The sequence below is a fragment of the Xiphophorus hellerii genome, chromosome 5, assembly GCF_003331165.1.
Source record: "Xiphophorus hellerii strain 12219 chromosome 5, Xiphophorus_hellerii-4.1, whole genome shotgun sequence".
Taxonomy (NCBI): domain Eukaryota; kingdom Metazoa; phylum Chordata; class Actinopteri; order Cyprinodontiformes; family Poeciliidae; genus Xiphophorus; species Xiphophorus hellerii.
The window spans coordinates 7,450,855-7,473,398 of NC_045676.1; the positions used below are offsets into that span (position 1 = coordinate 7,450,855).

The following is a 22,544-nucleotide window of genomic DNA, read 5'->3' on the forward strand; positions in this document are numbered from 1 at the left end:
CAGAAAACGAGAAACAGAAGTCCTATTAGGTAAACCATTCAGCGCCGCAATTTATACACAGCGGGCCGGGAGGCTTCATAAACACAGCCGGCGCGGCTGAGTCACGCCGTGGACGTGCGTGGGCTCGGTGGGAGAGAGAGAGAGAGAGAGAGAGAGAGAGAGAGAGAGAGAGAGAGAGAGAGAGAGAGAGAGAGAGAGAGAGAGAGACAGAGAGAGAGACAGAGAGAGAGAGAGAGAGAGAGAGATTAAATCTAAATCAGATTATTAGTCATATTGTCTGTTAGCTGTTAAACATAAACGTACAGAATCAGAAATACCAACTGAAATCTGACCAAATTAACATGCAAATTGTTACAGTTGGTTGTTTTTATTTAGTTTTAGCAGCTGGTTCCACATGTACAGCTGCTCAACTCTCAGCTGCATCGATCCAGATGAAGTTTCACAGCTGCAGTCTGGATGCAGTGGGTCCTCTGCATGAAGCATTCACTGAACACTTACTGGAAAAGTAATTACATTTTAAACTCCATGTTAACCATTTTCCTCCAACAAAGACCTGCACGTCTATGAGGAAAGAGGTAAAGAAACTACTGCAGGAGTTTCTCAACCGAAAGTCTGATAACTTTTACTAAATTAATGCATTTCTTCATTTAAAAAACCTCATTAGCAACTCACCAAAAGTTCAGATGACTAAACCATCCTGTGGTCAAAGTTCATTAAAGTTTGGATTTGTCACCAATTTAAAGTAGTTCATGTTGAATGGCGCCTATAAATTCTGTTATATTTTCATTTAAATGTCTAATATTTAACATCTTTTGTCGTTCTGTTTATGGAGCCTGACGTCAGGTGATAGTGGCCGCTGTTTGACCGCTGACGTCACTGCTCTCGTCCAATGAACCTGCAAAGGTGGGACTGCCTGAGCACGCGCGCGAAGTAACCTTTGTGTTGACAATGAATGAATGGCTTTCAGCAGCTGCTGCTGGAGGCGCGTTTTGTTTGTGTTTTAACTTTAACGCTGCCGTGTAAAACCCGAGTCCGCCTGAAATGAGCGGTGCGGCTTTCACAGGCTTTGTGTTTGCGCAGAAAGAGTGAGATCGGCGCACAGGAATGCGCCGCTTCTCGGCCAGTTTGAATGATCTGCTCGCTCCCAACGTTTTCCTGCGGGACTCCCACGAGTGTTAACGGAAGCGATGATATTTTCACAGTTTCTACATTTCTGTGTCACGGCCACTGAAAATGTGTTGATGTGATAAAGCTTGAAGTCAAAACACAACAGGGTCTTTATTTTCTTGTTCATTTTCCTTTATTCATGTCTGGATAGTTAAAAAAAAGATTCTAACACAAGAAGAGCAGCACAAATTTATTTCCCACAGATTTACAAATAGATGAAAAAACCTACAACATTCGAGATAGTAGTTATATATATATATATATATTTTAAATATATTTTATATATATTTACAGTGAACTCAAAACAGAGCGGAAAGCTTTATTTAGTCGTTTCTGGATTTTTAAGATTAATTCACAGCAGTATAACTGTATATTGTATGAATATACAGTTATACACAGAATATACACTTTTTGTAGTTTTATAAATGTAAACAACAACAAATTGTGATGTTTTGATCTGATAAGGAGTCTGTTGGTAATAACTGGTCAGCTGCGTTGAAAAGGAAATTATTTGAAGGTGGATCGACTTGAACAACAAACAAAATAAATAAATATTGTACATTTTCTGAAAAAGGTCATCCTTGAAGCAGATTATTAAAAAACAATAAAATGATATTATTTATAGAGAACACACACCAGACCGCCGTCAGTGGTGAGTCCACAGGCCTGCAGGTTTTACGGACTCCTCCTTTACCTACAAAAGAAAAGTTCTGCTTCAGCATATTTGCGCTGAAGTAAAGGTAAACAGTCCAAGAAATCACTCAGTTAAGTTTAAAAAAGTTTTAATATTTACAAGTGATGTTATGAAACAAAATGTAAAAAAAAATAAAAAGAAGAAGAAGAAATAACATTATTACAAAATAAAAACTCGCTTCCGCCACGGGGGAGATTCAGATGTTTCTGGAGCAAACGTTTATTTATTATATCCATTAATGTGCGTCACGCGTTTTTAGATAAATATGTGGTCATAAAGATTAATTATAGTGATTGAGTCTGATTCTTTTGGTGCCTTATGCACTTTTTGCACGTTTGTATTGCTGTTCTAGAGAAGTAAATAAATAAATTATATACACAAAATGTTAAAAACGAACAAACAAAAACTCGAATCTCCCCTGTAATTTATTTTTCTCACATATCTATTTCAATTTAATTTGGTTTTCATGCCACTCGGTCCAGTTTAGTTCTATGAAACATCTCAGATTATGAATCCAGGCAGATAATTATAATTTACTAATATCTACTTTGAGTAGAATTGAAGAAATTTCTTTGTAATAATCGATAGCATAAGGAGGCACGAAACTTCCCTTTGAGGGTTACAGATCATCGCTTTGCTGCCCGAAACTTCCCGGAGCATTTCGTACAGAACAAAACACATCAAACGAAACAAAATGATTGCTTAGTTTCACTAAATGATCAAATGTTGTCATTTTATTGACCCCATAATTCATGAAAATACTGAACTGCAAAAGAAAGTCAACAGTTTAAGAAGCTGGTTTCAAAATGGTTTGATTTTCAGGTAGGAAATGGAAATAAGACTTGGGCAAAAAGGGCAACGAAACGGGGGAAACCACTTAGTGTGGGTGAAATGACCCGGAGTGAAGCGTTCAGATATGTTCAGGAAATGTTGCTCTTTATGACGAAGTGAAGAAGCTGGTGTCCTTTACGGTGATTTAACAAAAACACAAAACAAGAAGGTCACAAAGCAACACGATTAAATGACGGAACATCACGCTTTTCTCCTATCTTTGTGTTTTCAACTGGAATCAATAAGTCTGGTCTTCTTATTGTTTCACATGTTCACTGTCACTGCACGTAACAAATGTTACACACACACACACCCACACACACACCCCACACACACCCGTCCAAAAGGAGCACATTAAAAGAGGCCGGCTGAGATTATCTTCTCCTCTCTTCTCTCCAGCCAACCATTCAGAGCCGCCTGGCGCCTCCGCTGGCCTGCAAATGACAGCAGACAAGAAGGTGTAGCATTTCCTATTGTCACCTCCACCATCCATTACACACACACACACACACACACACACACCCACACACACACACACACGCACGCACGAAGAGAGGAGACTGGCTTCAAGTGTTTGTCTAACCTTTGGTTTATTTGGATGATGAGGATATTTTCCCCATAAATAAGCTGAACAAGTGCTCACGTTACGTAACAGGATGCGGCATTAAGTTGCGGTCAAAACCAAAGCAGGTGAGCGCAGAATAACCTGACTGAAGGAAGTGACGGTGAATTTTGCAGTTAGACCTTCATGAATGTGACCTGCTGCCCCCGTGAATGAAAATATATTTCATCCCGAGCATCAGCTGCTCATTCCAACAGAATCCTATCTGTCTTTGTACAGAATCAAATAAACCTGAAAAGAAGTGCTAAAGGGAACCTGTTGTGCAAAATTCACTATTTGTACGTTTTTTTGTGCTTCCATTTCTGCTTCTAAAAACAAACCAAGTTCCTTTTTCGGTGTCTGGAAAATAAGTCTTATAAAAAATAAATAAAAAAACCCCTCCCGATTAGCAATCCCAGACCAGCCCACCCGTCACCTAGCAACCCTAGCTGAGCGCTAGCACGTTTGGTCAGCTGGTTTTCTGCCTTGTTTGGATTTAAAGTGACAGAGACCCTAAAACATTCTGAAAGAAGCTCAAAATATGCGGAACCTATCAGACTAAAATTTAATTATCTAAGAATTAGTTTATGCAAAAATATGTAATGTACATGTTTTGAATAGAGCCAGTGGCTCGAGGGCATCCTGCATGTTTTCCTTCTCTCTCTGGTGGTAACAAGCTTTCAGCATGTCAATGTTCTTCTTAGGCCTTCTGACCAGCCGTCATTGGATCCAGGTGCGTTAACCCAGGGAGAAAACTGAAACATGCAGGATACCGGCGACTTTGGGCATCCCTGCCATAGACCTATCCTAGCCTGTTCAAGGAAGCACAGGTCACTTTTAATGTCTTGCTTGCTATTTCTTTTCTTTTTTTTTTTGCGTAAAAGAGGAAGTCCAGCAGGGCTCTGTTTTAATCAATTTAACATGTTAACTTTATTTTATTTCATTGAAATGTTTGTGCTAGCAAAACGCAAAGCAGTACATGACTGTGAAGTGGAAATTAAATGAAAAACGACTTAAATGATTTTTAAATAACAATAACAAAGTGATTAGTTCCCCACTTTTTTCACCTTTATACCAGCTTCATACTCTGGAAATGTTGCCTATCTTCGTCTTGCTAAAGTTTAGGCGTCCATGAAAATAACATTTAATGTTTTCACAGAGACTCAGTCAGATTTCAGGTCTGGGCCTGTTCATCTGGTTGTTTCTCTCTTTCTGCAGGTGTAGAAGCAGATCAATAGTGTGCGTGTGTTTTTCGTATTCTCTCACTCCTTCTTCCTCTCCTCTTTTCTCTTTTTTATCTTTTCACACAAGCTCTCTTTTCCTTTCTTTTCCGTCTCCAGATCTATTGCATTAGAAATAAACCCAAAGCAGTTTCTAATAAAGTTTTATAAATGTCAAGTGGTGCATAGCGTTAGTTGTAATGTAAATCTAATTGGTTTCTCGTTGGCACTCAGACATCATCTCAATGCTACAAGTAAACAAAAAACGGATTTGGGTTTAGCCTTTGACTAGGCCAGGGAGTATACTTGGAGCCGAATCGTCCCATTGCAGCTCAAGTTGTATGTTTAATATTTTTGCTCCACTCCGTCCTTAAGTCTTTTCACTTTCTTCTAGAATGATTTGTTTTTAGTTTCATCTTATCACCTTTCATCTACTAAACTGCTCACATGACCCTGCTTGAGTAAAGCCTCCCCACAGCATGACCCTGCACCACCGTGTTTCCCTGTGGGCAGAGTGATCAAGGTGATGTTCTGCCTTATTATTACTATTTTTAGTTTTGCCTCTTGTAAGCCAAAAAGTTAAATTTTCGTCTTAACTACTCAGAATACCTTCTTCAAGGTGATTGTTGTGTTTCCTACATGTCTGGTGGCAAAACCTAGCAGGATTTCGTCTGGATTTTGTTCAACAAAGGCTTTTCTTTTGTCAATCTTCCATAAATGATCTATTTAGACTCCGCTTTCCAGTCATTTCTGTGTTTACCAAGATAAATAGATAGAGATAGATAATGAAAGTTCAGCAGCAGCCTCTCCAGATGGGACAATGGACCACTGTTTGACTCCCAACTGAATTCAGTGAAGAAAAAACAAATATTACCAAGTATTATTGTCTGGTTTCTGGTGAAAATATCTTGATAAGCTTGAAATAAGACTAAACTAACTTACAAGTAATTTTTCAGCAAGATATCGGAGCTTGTTTTTAATGAGTAGTTCTTGAATATTGATTATTTTTTAAAAAGTACTAGTTTCACAGGCAGATTATTTCATTTATGACATGGGAAAAATGTCTTTTTATAAGTTAAATAATATTACAGTGGAACTAGTCATTTTTAAAATCAAAATTAAGGAATTATTTACTTAAAATAAGCTCCTATATCTTGCTGAAAAGTTACTTGTAAGTTTGTTTTGTCTCATTTCAAGTGGACTAAGATATTTGCACTAGAAAATAGGCCAAAATTACCTGGTAAGATTTGATGTTTTTGCAAATCACACATTAATATTATCACCACAGTATTATCTCTTTCTTTAGTTAGTTATTTTTACAATTCCTTTTCAAATCTTAGTCAAGCTTCCAGGATTATTTCTGATTTGACAAACCTTTGCTCTTTCGAGACTTTTGCAACTTTCCCCTTTTCTGTTTAGTAAGACCACTTAGCTCGGTAAAAACCCGGGGGCATTGCTTGTTTTTATGTCGGAGAGTTATTTGAACGGCCTTTCCACATAGCCCACCTTCTCCATGACACGTTCTCCCACTGACTCAGTCAGCAGTGGCTTCACTGGAGCTGAAGACAGCTGTCTGCCAAAACAAGCAGTCAAGAGAGGCTAAAAGGTTCCCTAAAGCTGCCGGATTGGGAGAAACAAAGATAAAATCAGGATCTGCTTCATTGCCAGATGTTAAGTTTACCATCACAGTCTGGTTATTTGTTTCCTGTAAACATGCATCCAGTTTGCAGAATCGTTACAATGTTAATAAGTCCAGAATTGAAGATGGTGTTGATGCAGGTTCTTCCAAAACCAATGAAAGCAGGAGTGTAACAAGATCTTGTCGTAAATGATCTTGTGATATTGACTCATCACAATGTTTCTTGAGTTGAATGGTGCATAGCAAACTAAAGCCAATTGAAATCGTCATGATGAAGTTGTAATAGGCGATGCACCAAAAACTCTGAAACTATCCATTTGGAAGCATTTTGTGTATAATAGGAATAAAAAAAACAGCGGCAGAGTGAAAGACAAGACACAAACGATATGTAAAAACAGAAAGTTGTTGCTGAAAGATGTATAACAACCAGTGGCTTACCCCAGCCAATAAAAATGCAGAAAAAGAACAGTTTGAACAAATTTGATCTTTCTATCATGACACCCCTACCTAAAGGTTTTAGAAATGGTTTTCTTGTAAAAAATGTCGGATTTCTTTAAAACTTTGGTTAATTTTCACTGATCTGACCTGTAGGAAGAAGAAATCACTTATTTCCAAAAACTCACTTCAATTGGAGTCAAACATAGCAATTTTTTATTGTTTCATTATAACTGTGTAACACTCAGGATGTGTTTACAGTCAATAGAACAGACAATAAGACCAGTGCTAGGCTCGGCTACAGGAGTAGAGAAATGTGTAAGTGTATTAATGACCACAGACCAGTAAATAAGTTTAAACTGCCGGCTTATTATTTGTTAAAAAGAAAAGAAACAACAGTATTACAAACAGTTGACGTACAATGACACAAAATTCAATCCAAAATAGTTTCACTGTTTCTTTCAGAATATTTTATTTAATCCCTGTTTGAAATTTAAACCTAATGTTAGGTATTAAAGGATACTATTTATTTAAACCTAGGTTATAGTTCTATTTAAGTTCAAGTTGACACTGTCAATATACTGTATTTAGTTTACGGTTTGTTTGTTTTTAATCTTTTAAAATCTATTTGAGTTATTTAGTGTTCTTTTTAAGAAGTTAAGGTTTTTTAATTTCCTGTTTTAACCATTTCTTGTTTCTATTATAACACAACAGACAATTTTACATTCCACACACTAACAATAGATATTGAATGTGGTTCGAGAAGAGAAAAATAAAAAAACAATAAAACACAACAGAAACAATCCAGCAAAAAACCGAATAACTCGTACTTCAAATCAATGTATTTTCTCTCTGATGATCCTGAAGGGTTAATCCCGTTTCTCTGAATCCACAGCTTTTTTTCAGCAGGAAAACATGGGCAGGTCATACCAGTTTGGATGATTCGCAATGTCCAGCAGAGGGCGCAGCTCCTGCTAGACGGCCGTTACAGAGCCGTAAGATGGGTTACGGCTCGCCATCTTGTTTCTCACTAGCGGAATCCAACTCAGCAATCGACTCGGAATTTCCCGGTCCAATTTCCAGCAGAACCTCAAAGACCTGGTTTTATAACCAACAAAGCATAACAGAAGTTCTTTTAACTTTGCTTTGTACTAAATAAAATAATATACTCGCCGATTTGATGGCTGAACATCGTGTGTGGGTAGGGCGGGGGGGTTAAGAGGGGGAGAGGAGAGCATGCTTCACCCACACCAGCTCATCCGTTACTTCCACGGTTTTTGAACATAAAACAACATAAATGCGCTACTTTAGCTTTCCGTTTCAATGAAATAAAATTATCTTACAAATAACATCCTTCACATAAAATAAGACACATTTTTTAACTCACCAAGTCCAGTTCTGTGACATATAACACTCTAGAACGCAGTCAGTTAAAAAAAAATGCGGAAGCTCCTCCTCCAAAAATGGAAAAAGGTTTCCAGACAGCAGGTAGACTTTTAATCGTCGATTTTCTCTTATCTTTCTCTCTTTCACAGCACAACTTATTTAGCTTTTTCGTTCTCTCTGCTTCTTCTTCGCTCTCTCTGATTTTTCTTCTAGCGCGAGAGAACGTAGCAACCCGATTGGCTGGAGCAAGTCACCTACACATCAGCGTGACCCTTCAGAATAAAAGATTTTTCTCACACTTGACCGTTTTAGCTGCTGACAAAATAAATCTGTTTTTTGTACGGTTTTAAACTAAATAAAATATCATAACATGAAATACATCATTTATAATGTCTATAATTATTATTTTTTGTATTTTAACTATTTTAAGACCTATTTATTTATTTCCTATTTATGCATTTTATAGCTATTTTTATGAAAAGGCTCATATTTATTGAGGGCTATGTTAACCTGGGTTACAACTGGATCAAAAAAAAAAATCAATGTCTGTATTTTTAACAAATTTTTATAAAAAAAACAAAACAAGCTGTTTAAACATGTAAAAATAAGTTTAGTAAGTTTAGTAAGTAAAAACTAAATAAATCTTCAGTTTTGTAAATGTGGCAACTTGTGGCAGTGTGTGCCAAAGTCAAAACGCCAAGGTATTTTTAAAAGCTGCATCAATTTTGATTTCCACAGGTGGATCAATGGTCTCCAAAAGTTTGTAGCCTTATTTTTAATACTACTAAAAGGTTTATTTTCTGTATAATATAGTAAAAAATTCTGGCAAACAACAACAAAATCCAAATTGTTTTATGTTCCATCCACATTTTCTCTGAAACTATAAGAGCTGCTGTCATACTTACACTTCAAATGGAGTCTCTTAAGAGTCAGCTTTATTTTGATTCCAGGATTATTGAGGCAGAGCTTGTGGAGCTTATGTTAAGCTGCTGGGTTACGCAGCAGGACAATGAATTAAAAAAATATCAGAAAGTACCGATGTGAATGGTCAACATCAGTGACGTGCGGTCAGGAGAGGCAAGTGAGGCATAATGGAAAAATATGATAAAATAATTTATATTGCTATTTTTACCCTGTGGTTTGTACTGTAAAGTATTTATTTTTTATTTAGCTTCACCAATATTGATTATTTTTTCTTCAAAATCGCTGAATTTTCGCATTTTCCCATTCAAATGCTCGGAAGCGAAGCCGGTGAGGCAGCAGCGAGCTGAACCTCATCTGATTGTGCAACCTCTCGCTAACTGCACTGGCTGCCATTTGAGGAGAGCATGCTAATCCTGTCTGTATGTCGCCAATAAAATGGTTAAAAAACATTTAATGAATGAACTGATTTTCCATAATTTAGCTTATTTATATAATGTACAGTGTTTTTTATGTCACCAACTGTGTGTGTAACGTGTTTTATGTGCTGAAGAGCGATCAGAAACGGCAGAGAACAGATTCGAGGTGAGGCAGGCAGTTCTCTTGCCTCATGGCAGGGGGCGCTCATGATCCCAGACATTGTGACTCCACAACTGCAGAGTAAGAAACAGTAACAGCGAGCTAGCCATACAGTAAAGTGCAGCGATATATTTATAGTTTTCTCCTCTTACCATAGCAATCACTTGTTAATAATAGCTAAATAAGCATTAAGCCTAAAACCAGACCACTGCAACAGACTGAATGTTCTGCTTTTTGTGTGGGAAATATTTGAGTGTTTTTTTAGGGGTGTCACTCGGTGGAAAGTTTCTCAGTGTGAGTTGCAGAACTTTTGTTTTTCCAACACTATTATAATACATAACATGCCACCATCATGCAGATTTAGATCTGCTGCTTTGCTGAATGCAATAGGAAGGTGAAGAGGGAGTGAGCAGCGCTGCGCCCCACGCTGACTAACTGCATCTTAACACCTGAATTAAAGTGGCTTACATTGAGCTATCTACAGGCTGGAAGAAAATGTTTTTGCAAAGCAACTCGGGTCTATTTTTCTTTTATATGCTTCTTAATTTCAAGTAGCCCTAAAACTATTAATGCACACAAAACATTTTTAATTTCCATGTGTTTCCCATCACTGGGAAGCTCAGAATCAACACTTTCAAAATGTGTAAATAACTCGAAATGCCTCCAGTTGTAGAAGTGGTAGTTCATGGTTTCATGGTGGCCAGACACATTTGTTGCCTTTAGAAACAACAGCAGACTTCACATTAGGGTGAGCAAAGACAATCAGAAATAGACTAATATTTTAATTCCAGGCTGTTTATATTAAGGTGTGGTCTGTGAGTGTTTGTTAAATGGGTTGAGCCTGAAACAATTAGACTCACCACCGGTGGTTTCAACAGCTTGATGACAGGAAACAGAGTCCGAACCAATTCTTAGAAATAGGGGGAAATACTTTTTTTTTTTCCAGAGGATTAAGTAGGTTTGGATAGTTTTTTCTTTCATAAATGAAATTATTTAAAAACTGTTTTTTTGTATTCACTCAGGTTATCATTCATTTTGAAAAAAATAACTGATGTAAAAAGAAAAAAGAAGAAATGTGTAACTGTTGTATATACTTTCTGTTTGGAGCGATCGCTCATCTGGGCGTCAGAAAACGGCTCTCAGACTGGCGTCTTTGGATTTAATGCTTATTTAAAATGACTGAAGGTGACTGTGTGCCAGTCTAAACACTGCCCGGCCTTTCTCTTTTTTAACAGGGATGAGTTGATGATGATGTGGCTTGAATTGGACAGAGTCGCCGTGGAGTCTATGCAGAGACATCCACATATATCAGACTGTTTCCAGCTCCCTGGAAGGAGCTGCATGCTGGGATATTTACAACCTGCAGGCCTGCACGCTGAGACACAAAGGCAGCAGAGACCTGCATCAGCTTTTACACTCACATCTACGTTTTCTATGCTTAATGAGAGACTGTGCACAAATGAGAAATGTTTTACATTTCAAAATATGTTTCACTCCTTACATGTAACATCTGCATCTTCAATTCGTCTTTGTTTGGATTTTAGTTTTGTCCTTTCAAACCTTCACAAGACGTCTTATTTGTGTAAAATGTGTAAGTATACGTTTCAGTCATTCATTGCACAATTTTACTGCCATATCTCTGAGACTGAGAAGCAATAAATCCCAGTGCAAAAGTATTCATACCCCTGGGCGAATAAATATTTTGTCGTGTTACAAACAGAAGCTTTAAGGTATTTTCTAGGGGACAATAAAAATTTTGCTACCATGTAGATGAACTCTGTTTAATGCTGAAGGACATCGGTTACACTGGATGCTAAAATAATTTACCATCCTTCTTCAATCAATCAATCAAGTTTATTTGTATTACACATTTCAGCAGCAAAAACAGTCAAAAGAGGTTTACATCATAATAACATCATAAACATATCTTACAGTCACCAAATGCCATCGTTAAAATGAGCGTTACACATTAAAATGTTGGTTCATTTTCCATTTATGATGTTTCAAAATCAACTCCAATCAGCTGGGTTTTTAGTCTGGATTTAAAGGAACTCAGTGTTTTGGCTGTTTTGCAGTTTTCTGGAGGTTTGTTCCAGATTTGTGGCGCATAGATGCTGAAAGCTGCTTCTCCATATTTGGCTCTGGTTCTGGGGATGCAGAGCAGAACCAGAACCAGAAGACCTGAGAGGTCTGGAAGGTTGCTATGACAACAGCAAATCTTTAATCTATTTTGTTGCTAAGCCGTTCAGTGATTTATAAACTAAAAACAGAATTTTAAAGTCTATTCTTTGAGCTACAGGGAGCCAGTATAGGGACTTTAGAAGTGGGTGATGTGATCTAACTTCCTGGTTTTAGTCAGAACTCCAGCAGCAGCGTTCTGGATCAGCTGCAGCTGGAGGATTTTTTAGGCAGATCTGAGAAGACACTGTTGTAGTAATCAATGTGACTAAAGAGAAACGCATGTGTGACCGGTAGACTGCTGCGTTGTGATCAGATAAACCACCAGACACCAAGTTTGAATTTGGAGGCGGTTTCTGTTTATTCAACCTGACAATCGGGAGATGTTAGCGTTAGCTCATAGGATGTACTGCAGATCTCCAGCATGATCTATACAAAAATAATACTGTTAGCATGTATTGATAACGCCATAAGTGAAACAATGTGCCAGTTAAACTAAAACTGGCATCATGGTCAAAATAAAATGAAACATTTAGCACCATTAAATGTTATGAAGGTGTAATAATGACTTAAGTGAACATACACCTATCATTAGTACACACAAAAAAATAAACCTTTGAAATATATTAATAAAAGGATTGCAGTGGATTGTGAAATTTGCTTCTTCCCAGTGAAACAAACAACAAAAGATAAGAGGAAATGAAGAACTTACATTGATAACAGTCCTGGAGGACAAAAGGAGAAGAAAGTGAGGTGGAGCAGGAGGACCAAACCCAGTCAGATATGAACAGACAAATGCATCAAAAAACACATTTTGTGTGATTATACTAATATTAACATGGACCCAGTTACACATGGATGAGTTTCTCTAGATCACACTTGTCAAACTCAAATCCTGTCCGCCATAGCTTTTTATGTGGCCCTCTATTCTATACTAAACACTGCGTGCGCTTAAATATTATTTTATCAATCAAATCAATGCAGTTTTTTATCTGTTTACTGTCAAATTATATCAATCAGTACCCCCAGTTTCTTGAGAATTATTGTGGAAATTCACACAAAATTAACAAATCCCCGCACTTGTCGAGCTAATAATTGGACGTTTACAGCAGATTTTTCCCAAAAGTTGTCAGTTCTTACTTGTTCTAACCAGCTGCCTCAGCTATAATTGATGTCAGATTATAGTCTATGATCTATATAGCGAGTCATAAAAAGCTGCATTTACCACCATGAGAGCAAATATTTCCAAATTAGTACCACAAACACTTAGATTTTTATTGCAAAAAGTCACAAAAAGAATCACCAAATCCTGGAGGGACAGAAAAGATGTTCACTAATATTTAATGTTAAGAATTCCTTGACATTTTAACAGTTTGTGAACAGGTTTTATCAATACATTCTGGCACAACCGGCCCTTTAAGAGCATTCATGATCTTGACTTGGCCCAATACAAAAATAAGTTTGACACCGCTGGTCTAAATCTTGCTGGGACATCAGTCCTTTAACCCTGAAAATGTTGTTCAGGTGATAGAAGGCCTACTTTGTAACAGTCTTTATGTGACTCTGAAGGCTCAGGTCAGAGTTCATCTCTACACCCAGATTTTGGGCCTGATTACTTGTTTTTAGCTGCAATAACTGAAGTTGCAGCCACTTCACACAAAAAACTGTTAAATGCATTAAAGTTTCTGACCAAGTATGAACAGGTTCAGGAAGTATGAATGTTTTTCTAAAAACCTGTAAATGACTGACATACACAGCTTCCTGATTCAAACATATTTCAGGTCCCAAATGTTCCCAAAAGTCCGAGAGTCGCAATCAGCTCGCTTTGACTGCAGCATTTTTGTGCATAAACACAAATGTTCCAACCTGTCAGGGTGAGATATTCTGTAAACATCTTGTTTTCTTCCCCCAAACCTCTACGCTCAATACTTTTCTGTTATGCCAAGAAGTTTGGCTTTCTGCTTCATGGCCATACAAATAATCCCCCTGATTCAGAGAGTTGGCCTTACATTTAGTGTTTTGAAAGTGAAATAGTTATTTTTAATGTCTGGAAACTGTATTATGATGAGAAAGCTTCTACTGTTTGAGCAGCTCACATTTTAGAGCTGCAGAAAAGAAGAAATGGAAAGACAATCAGTTTTAAAGGAGTTGGAGATCTCGCGAGTAGAGACATGACTCCTGTTGAGCTTTGAGTAAATAAATCATTAAATCTTTTGAATGATCTAACAATCTCTTTGTACTTCTAAATAAACTGTATTTAAGCTTTCTAAGCAAGCACAGGGTTACAGTAGAGAGGAATGATTTTCTTTTAACAGGAAGTAACCACAAATATACAGGAAGTGAGAAGCAGGGAGCATTTCCAACCAGATATAGATCAGGACAGCTACAGTCACACTCCAAAAGTTACAAAAAGGGAAAAAAATATGTTTCAAAAATAGATTTGTACAATTCAAATATATTTTTTACGAAGAAAGAAAAGATTTTAAAGAATTTACTCGAATTTCAAAAGTTTTCTTTGGCAAAAGAGTGATTTATCATTAAGTAGTCCAAACGTTTTAGAAAATTAAATGAAAAAAAATAATAATTTGTTAACAAGCAGCAGCAATTCCCAATGAATTAATTATCTGGTCCAAACAGAACTCAGTTCAGAATCCACCGGGTCTGACCTTCCCGTGGAGCATGAAGTCAAGCCCTCTGATGGGATTTCATCCACCTGCGGAGGGAAACACGGCGCGGAGGGAGACGGAGGGGTGACAGGCAGGCGAGCAAAGAGGAAAGGAGCTGATAGGAGCAGATTAGGCCGCGCTAAAAACGTCGGTAAGTTTTCGTGGAGGAATTTTAATTGCTGCTTATCGGCCCAGTGCGGGTATTAATGCGACAGGCAAGATAAGGAGGACAGCGGGCTGCACGGCCGCTGCAGAGCGAGGCAGGCAGGGGACGCCTTCAGTCAGCTGGAGCTCAAAAAATGTTATTTTTCAGGCACACCGGATGAGTTTAAGGTTGTTTATTGGCATGTTAAGCTCTTCCCTCATGTGTTGTGCTCTGTATAAGCACTGGAAGAAAATGTCCATACAAAACAGCTGGTAATAACACTGGAGGTGAGTCCAGATTCATCATGGGAGCTAAACTACGGAGTTATTTCACTTTTTAAAAAAAAGATAAATCTGAACTGAATTTTACAGCTTTCAGTTTCTAAATGTATGGCAAACCTGACATTTATTATTATTATTATTATTATTATTATTATTATTATTATTATTATTATTATTATTATTATTATTATCAGACAGCTGCAGCTGCTCGTGTTCTCACTAAAACTAGGAAAGTAGAGAGAGCACATCACCACGTTTCTAAAGTCCCTAATTCCCGCAACTAAAAAATAAAATAGAAATTAAAATATTTGTGTTTTTAAATGACTGATTTAGCACCAGAATAAATTACAGATCTGTTGTATCAACTTTCCAGACCTCTATGTGGAGAAACAGCATTCTGTTTTTAAGCGCCAAAATCTGGAACAAACTTCCAGAAAACCGTAAAACGGCTGAAACACTGAGTTCATTTAAATCAAAGTTAAAACGTCTTTGTTTAGAATTACCTGTGAATACTACTAATAAGTGAAAAATAATTTATTTGAGTCTTTATTTTCTCTCCCGTATCATGACAGTGCGTTGTTCTCCTATTTTCTGTTTTAACCATAAAGTCCTTGAATCGTCTCGTTGCTGAGATGTGATGTAAATAATCCTGTCTTGCTTTACCTTGCAAAACCCTTAACTTGTATGAGACTGTATGAAATAAGAGCATATTAGATTATTTGTTCTAACAGTGTGTCGGTATCCGGTGTCAGGTTCACCGATCAAAACCGGAACAAATTGTTGTATAATTACAGAATGAGAACCAGACACAGATATCAAGATGTGACAACAAGTTATCTCAAAAGTTACTTTTCAAGACAATAATAATAATTAAAAAAAAAAAACCTTTACCACTATTTCTAAACATGACAAAGAAGCGCATTGTTTTTTTTTATTAAGTTAGAGCTGTTTTGAATTAATTAAAATTTAAAAAGCTACAAGCGTTGTATTTACTAATCAGCTGATTGGGTAAATTAACAAGCAAACAAAATTACGCTGCAGAAAACATATTGAGCAAAAGATGGTCTGAAAATCACATCTCAACTCAACCGTTTTAGTTTTCCATAAAAAAATACAGACATGTTATTTGAGGGATTATAAAGATCGTGTCATATTTAGCTACACTTTGTTTATAGAAGCAACAGATCATTTTATACATGTTGGTTTTACATCTTTACAGTCGCACAGTGAAAATCCTATTTTACGCAAACACGCTGCCAGCGGTTCGCCCTTATCATGTAAGATTCGCCACTGCTACGGTCTGAAAGTGTGTATTTATGTTTTCTTCTGTGCGTGAAAGTGTAAAAAGATAACACATTTTGAGAGAGTAAAAAGTGTTTCACAACGGGGTTTTGGATTTAGTTTCATCCCGCGCAAGGCTGTCCTACATGTTTAGGGTGCCCAAAGTCGGTCCTCGAGGTCCGGCATCCTGCACGTTTTAGTTCTCTCCCTGGCGGTACCAACAACCTTTTCAGCATGTCAGTATAGGCCTTCTAAGGAGCCATCATTGGATCCAGGTGCGTTAAACCAGGGAGAGAACTAAAACGTGCAGGATGCCAGACCTCGAGGACCGACATTGGGCATCCATTAGAGGTTTCCCTGCTTTGATGTGCCTGATTCAACTGATTGCAGTTCAACAAACACCTGTTAATCAGTCATCAATTGAAATCACCTGGACTGAAGCAAGGTAATACCTAAAACATGCAGGGCAGTGTGGCTTGAGGACCAGGGTTGGGAAACACTGGATTAAATCACCACATTCCAGCTCGAGTTACGATGTGTTGCTGTGAAAGTTTAAAATCAGATAAAGAGCTAAACTTCAACGTCTCTTCCATAAGTTCCCCCCATTTTGCACATGTGAAAAAAAGTAAACAATTACAAGTAAAGGTTTTTGGGAAACCTTGGCCTTGAAGCTGCAGGAAGAGTCGCTCCTCTTCCTGAGGCCTGCATGCAGGAACCCATGTTAGCACTAAACAGTTTGCTCAGCACAAAGTGAAAGTCTAAAAGAGTTCAAAGTAGTTACATTTGGGGCTGTAATAAACAATGTAATAAACAAGGGAGTTTTAATGTTTCCCGGCCCAAAATGTGTGCGTAAAATCTGTCCAAATGCGCTCCCAGAAACAGCGTCTGTAACCGCGTCCAGCAGATTTTTCCATGTGGAAAATAAAACTGGGGAACGTGCGGTTACGTCACGTACTTCCCACCTTCCCAGGGTTCTTCCTCCGTCCCGCATGGACTTTCTATTTCACACACACTCCTCCCCCTCGCTCCAAAAAGAGGCAGAGACGCTCCAACACTCCGGTCCGAACTCTCCTCACAAAGCCCGACATTATATCTGTCAGAGAGGAGGGCTGCATGGACGAACCCGGCGATAATAGCCGTGATTTACCGCGATTTATGGCCATGAAGGATTCCAGAAGCTTAGCGGACCTCCAATTACCCACGCTTCCGAGGTGGATTGTTTGCTAGAGAAAGAGCGGGGACTGCAGAAAGGGAGTGCATGTTACTCGGCGGGCTTCATTTCGTCGATGCCGGAGAGCTGGAGCTGGATGACATGATGCTGCAGAGCCCGCTCACCTCCACGCCGTTTTCCGTCAAGGATATCCTCAAGCTGGAGCAGCAGCAGCAGCAACAGTCCGGCTCCCTGGAGCTCCCGCACCGCGTCCACAGCCAGCAGCACTTGACTCGCTCTCCTTCCCAGCAGCAGCAGCAGCAGCAGCCGCAGCACTTCCAAAGCCCGCCGTCATGCATGCTGGCCGTGCCTCGGGATAGCCCGTCTTTCTCGGACAGTGAGGACAACCTGGCGTACCTCAGCGCGCTGGCGGTGCGCGATGAGGAGCGCGGGGACCCCAGCCTCTCCCCGAGCATGTACGTCCATCCCGGGCTGCAGGGAGCCAAGCTGGAGGCCGCAGAGCTGGAGGCGCAGGAGAGCAGTGAGTTTAAACCACATCCACGCCGTCCTCTGACGGAGAGGAACTTCAGTAAACGGCGTTAAAGAGTGGAATCATTTGGCTGCAAAAACTGACCCCATATTTCACAGAGGGATTGTTGCATGTTGGGCTCTACTGTCATTAACTGATGTTGGTCAACAAAACATACCTTCCTAAAATAATGGCCTAAGTAATTGTTCGCCTAAAATGATTTTAGTATATAAAAAAATCACAACCTCTTTCCTTCAAAATAAAAAAAAAAAATCACTTTTGACAACAAGAAAGAAAGAAAGAATGAAAGAGAAGCACTTGGGTCATTATTTTAGAAGCTGAGGAAATCTGTTAGGGGTGGGCGATATGAACTGAGAATTTTATCACGATATTTTGTCATACTGTTGTGATAACAAAAAAATCTGATGGAAACTATTTATTACTTTTTTTTAGTTAACAGCATTTATAGCACCAAAGACTTAAATGCTGGTCTTGGAAAAATATTCCTATTTTGATACAAACTTCTTCAGGACGCCACAATATGAAAAAATTAACCAATCGATTGTATCTGTACAGCACATTTCAGCAACAAGGCAGCTTAAAGTACTTTACATAATAAAAAACAAAAATAAAAATATCATACAGGCACCAGTGATTATATTTAGTCGAGTGCCATTAACAAAATCATCAATACACATCAAATATGTTGGTCAATGTTCCAGTGATTGTGTTTTGTATGTGAAGATTAGTGAGTGTTTATTTAAATATATTTTCGAATTAACTCATGTTTACTGATGGTCTCATGAAAAAACTGTAGAAATCGGTCAAAATGCATAGTTTATTTAACATTAACTGAAGTTTATGTGATGACGATAAATCAAAACTGTTATATTGACAAGAAAAGTTTCACGATAAATGATAAACGATATGATAAATGCAATTTATGTTAATCTGTTTAAAGCTAAATCATAATAATTAATTATGGTGGGTTTTTAAAAAAAAAAAAAAAATGTACTCGATACTGAAAACGGATGTGCCGAAAAATATGTCTGGATTTTATTAATTTATTTAAATAATTTTAGTTTATGAATTCACCTTGTAGTGTGAATTATCGCTTGACATCCACCAAAACAAAATAAGCACAATTTTGTCAAATCTACATGTAAAACACAGTAAATTAAACTAAGACTATTGAAAACAACAAGAAGATTCAGGGATGTTTTTCTACCTTCCCTCGCCGAGCAGCAGGTTCCGACGTTGTTCCAATAAAGAGCTATCAAATGGCGGAAGGCTGAGACGGATCCAGGGAAGTGCGCACATGTCAAACACTTTCTAGTGGTTCGGCTGCGCGCCTCTTACTCCGGGCTCTGTTATGATGTGTGGACCATAAGCCGACAATTAGTTTAAAGAGGCTTGTAAAAGAAGTGACACGGAGAAGTAGCGCTGGTAAACACAGACGGGATGGATATCGACTGTTCAGCTTCGAAACGTGCAGACATTTTATTATTTAAAAAATTAGGAAAAGTCGAAGATTCATTAGGCTGAAAAAACTGTTTTAGGAGTGAAATTAAAATAAATAAATAACGCACGATTATCAACAGCAGAGGAAAACATTATTGTAATAAGATAGACCAATTAATAACTAAGTATTTTTGCTTTATTTTACATTTTTACGTTTACAGATACAAAAAAATAAATGGAATAAAAATAATGTGTTGTGGCAACCTACACTGACAAAACAGATGGTTAAAATTTAACCGATAAAATCACTTTGACAATTTATTTGGGTAATTTTTTTTTATTTTTTTTTTTTATCCCATCTCTCAATAGACATATAAATTAGTTCATGCAGGCAATTATAAAACGTTCTTGCTTAAATAAATTTGATCAATATAATTTGCTTTAATCAGGTTTGTACTTGCATGTTAAAAACGAACAATAAAGACAGAAACTCCTGGACTGGGATTAACTAATCTTAAACATGATATGTACAAGCTTGATGTGTTTGTAAATCACTTAATGCCTAAAATTGAAGGCCCTTCAGATTACATTTTTATAGTGTATCCTTCCATTGTTGACACATGACAGATGGACAAATGTGGGATTTGTGGCAGTGTTTATCTGTAGTGGCCAGTGTATGAATGTGTGTTGAATAAATTACATTCTCAAACAGTATTTCAAAAGGTCTTGCAGCCTGTGGTGAGATGTGACGTTTCACCGTGACAACGTGATGCGCTCCTGAAATCCGTTCCGAGTTCATTTGTGGCGAGATGTAGAATTATTCCCACATTTTCTTATTTTATGTAAATGCCTATTTTATTTAAATCAGCACCAAAGTGCTGTGCAAAAACGAGAATAAATGGACGGGGAAAAGTTAAATAATGAAACTAAAACATCACAGCAGAGAAGTTAATTCAATACCAACAAATAAAAATAAGTTTTTTATAATTTAAAAAGAACTTAGCTTGTTTCTCCATCTAATTTTCCACCTTATGTCAGTACAGTGCTAGAAAACAAACAATGATGTAACTCGACTCTCCCGTTTCACCCAGAGAACTGCGGCTTAGTGTCCCGGGAAGACGCAGCGGAGGGCGGGCTCGGTGAGTCGGAGAGGCCGGTGCAGAAGCAGAGGAGCCGGCGGAGACCCCGGGTCCTCTTCTCCCAGGCGCAGGTGTTCGAGTTGGAGCGGCGCTTCAAGCAGCAGCGCTACCTGTCCGCCCCGGAGCGGGAGCACCTGGCCACCACCCTGAAGCTCACCTCCAACCAGGTGAAGATCTGGTTCCAGAACCGCCGCTACAAATGCAAGCGCCAGCGGCAGGACAAGTCTCTGGAGGCGGCCGGGCAGCAGCACCACCCGCCCCCGCCGCGGCGCGTCGCCGTGCCGGTGCTGGTGCGAGACGGGAAGCCGTGTCTGGGCGGTGCGCAGAGCTACGCCGCCGCCGCCGCGCCCTACGGCTCCAACCCGTACAGCTATAATGGATACCCGGCTTACGCCTACAGCAGCCCGGCGTACAACAGCAACTACAGCTGCTCGTACACCAGCATCCCCGCCCTGCCGCCGTCCAGCACCCCGAACGCCTTCATGAACATGAACTTGGGAAACGTGGGCGGCCTCGGCGGCTCCCCGCAGGCCCAAACACATCAAGGGACAGCGGTCACTTCCTGCCAGGGCTCCCTGCAGGGGATCCGCGCCTGGTAGCCTCTCCGGAACAGAACAAGTGTCCTTTCTTTTTTATCAAACTTTTTCCTTTTCTTCTTTTTTTTTATCAACTCATTTGGTGCAAAATGTCTGACTGGCAGTATTTCCTACTCAACTGTTCGGGCCAAAGAACAAGACTTTGCGTGGAGGCTGAATGTCACTGCAAGGTGGACTTATTATTTTTCTTTTAAATTTTTGGTCCAAGAATGTGCGCCCCTGATTAGCGCCGCAAGGCAAAAGCGCAAAGGGGGAAATGGCGCTTGTCCTACCCTAACAGATTTTTTAAATAATTGGTATTAAAATTAAACTTTTTGTTTTTCTAGAGACGAAAGGTGTTTTGGTTCAACAGAGAATTGTTAGTCTATTCACATTTATTCAAATAAAATATTAAAGAGCCAAGGCGTTTTGATTGTGTACTGCAGCTCAGATACTCCTGCGCGCCTATAAATACATAAATATTAATGTAATACAGCACGAAGGAAACAAAATGTGTCGCCTCCATATGGGTCAGAGATTTAGATGCTCGGCTGCAAATTGGAAACTGAATTTTGCACATAAACATGTTAAGAGGGGAGCTGCTGGAGGAGGCCGGGCCACGGGGACTCTTTGTCCCTTTGCCAGGCGCCTTGAAAGGAGGAAGTGTTTCTCCATTTGAGCTCCTTAAAAGGACGCGATTAAGCACCTAAAATACCCCCGAAGAGCGAGCTGCAGCCGGGCTTGGAAAGCAGGAATAATGGCTCTTATTGGATTGCCGGACAAAGGGTGTGTGGTAGGCAGAGCCGACCACTCAGCAAAGACAAAAGCGCACCGGGGCCGTGAGATTGACGTCCTAATATTCCCATTTGAGCGACAGGCAGCGGGTTATTCTGCGCAGAGAAGGGGACACAGAGGGAAAATGTGGTCACTTTTGTTCTCCTTCAGGAGGGTTTTTCTTTCTTTCTCACTTTTTTTTTTGTCAGCGCAGAAAAGCTCTGCGGAGATCCCCAGCCGAGAGGCTTCAGGGGCCGCCGGGCTGGAGGTGAAGACAGCGGGGAGGCATTTGTCTGAAAGAAGGGGGTATTATTGCTACAAGTTTCACCATTTACACCGACGAGGAAAATGGACGGGGACATTTTTGGAGAGGGGAGGAGGTTCGCGTCCTCATTATTTCAGAGGAAGGGCGCTATTTCAGGCTGCAGAGCGAAGTTATTCTTTCTCACAGGTGACTCCCACAGCAGAAATCCACGGCTCCTCAAACAGAAGTTGAGAATGAAATCCCCCCAAATAAAACACGATGAGCTGAAATGAAATAAACGGCCAGGAAGGGAAGATGCGCGTTCAAAATAACGTTGGAAACGGTCGGCTGTTGATTTATAGACAACAGACAATTCACAAAGAATATCTCAAGACATTATACAAATAAAAACTTATTTACTTGTCCACAGATTCAAAGTCAGTTACATAAATTCGAGTTTTATCCTTTTGTTGAACACTAAAGTTAATTCCAGTTTATTAATCCAACTGGTAAAATGATTTAAAATCCAGCTGATCTCTCGTCCTGAATGAACAGGTTTCCTCTCCAACTGTAAGTACAAATTCATATTTTAACTTTCGGTCTTTTTTATTTTTTATTTTTTTTTGCAATATGTTTGTTGCCATGACA

The 22,544-nt window shown here is 39.0% G+C and overlaps 1 protein-coding gene across 1 annotated transcript; it reads left to right on the plus strand.

The window, feature by feature from the left end:
- Window positions 1-17,028: 17,028 nt before the first annotated feature.
- LOC116720252 (homeobox protein Nkx-2.5-like) lies at window positions 17,029-21,301 on the plus strand. The gene is made up of 2 exons (XM_032563402.1): window positions 17,029-17,715; window positions 20,256-21,301. Exons 1-2 carry the CDS (start codon window positions 17,283-17,285, stop codon window positions 20,900-20,902), a joined length of 1,080 nt encoding a protein of 359 aa, XP_032419293.1. The 5' UTR covers window positions 17,029-17,282; the 3' UTR covers window positions 20,903-21,301.
- The last annotated feature ends 1,243 nt before the right edge of the window (window positions 21,302-22,544 follow it).

Excerpts from the sequence above, each read along its gene's own strand:
- LOC116720252 (XM_032563402.1), top strand. The coding sequence starts at position 17,283 with ATGTTACTCGGCGGGCTTCATTTCGTCGATGCCGGAGAGCTGGAGCTG. Across the intron at positions 17,716-20,255 it reads GCTGGAGGCGCAGGAGAGCA|AGAACTGCGGCTTAGTGTCC; the intron begins GTGAGTTTAAAC and ends CGTTTCACCCAG.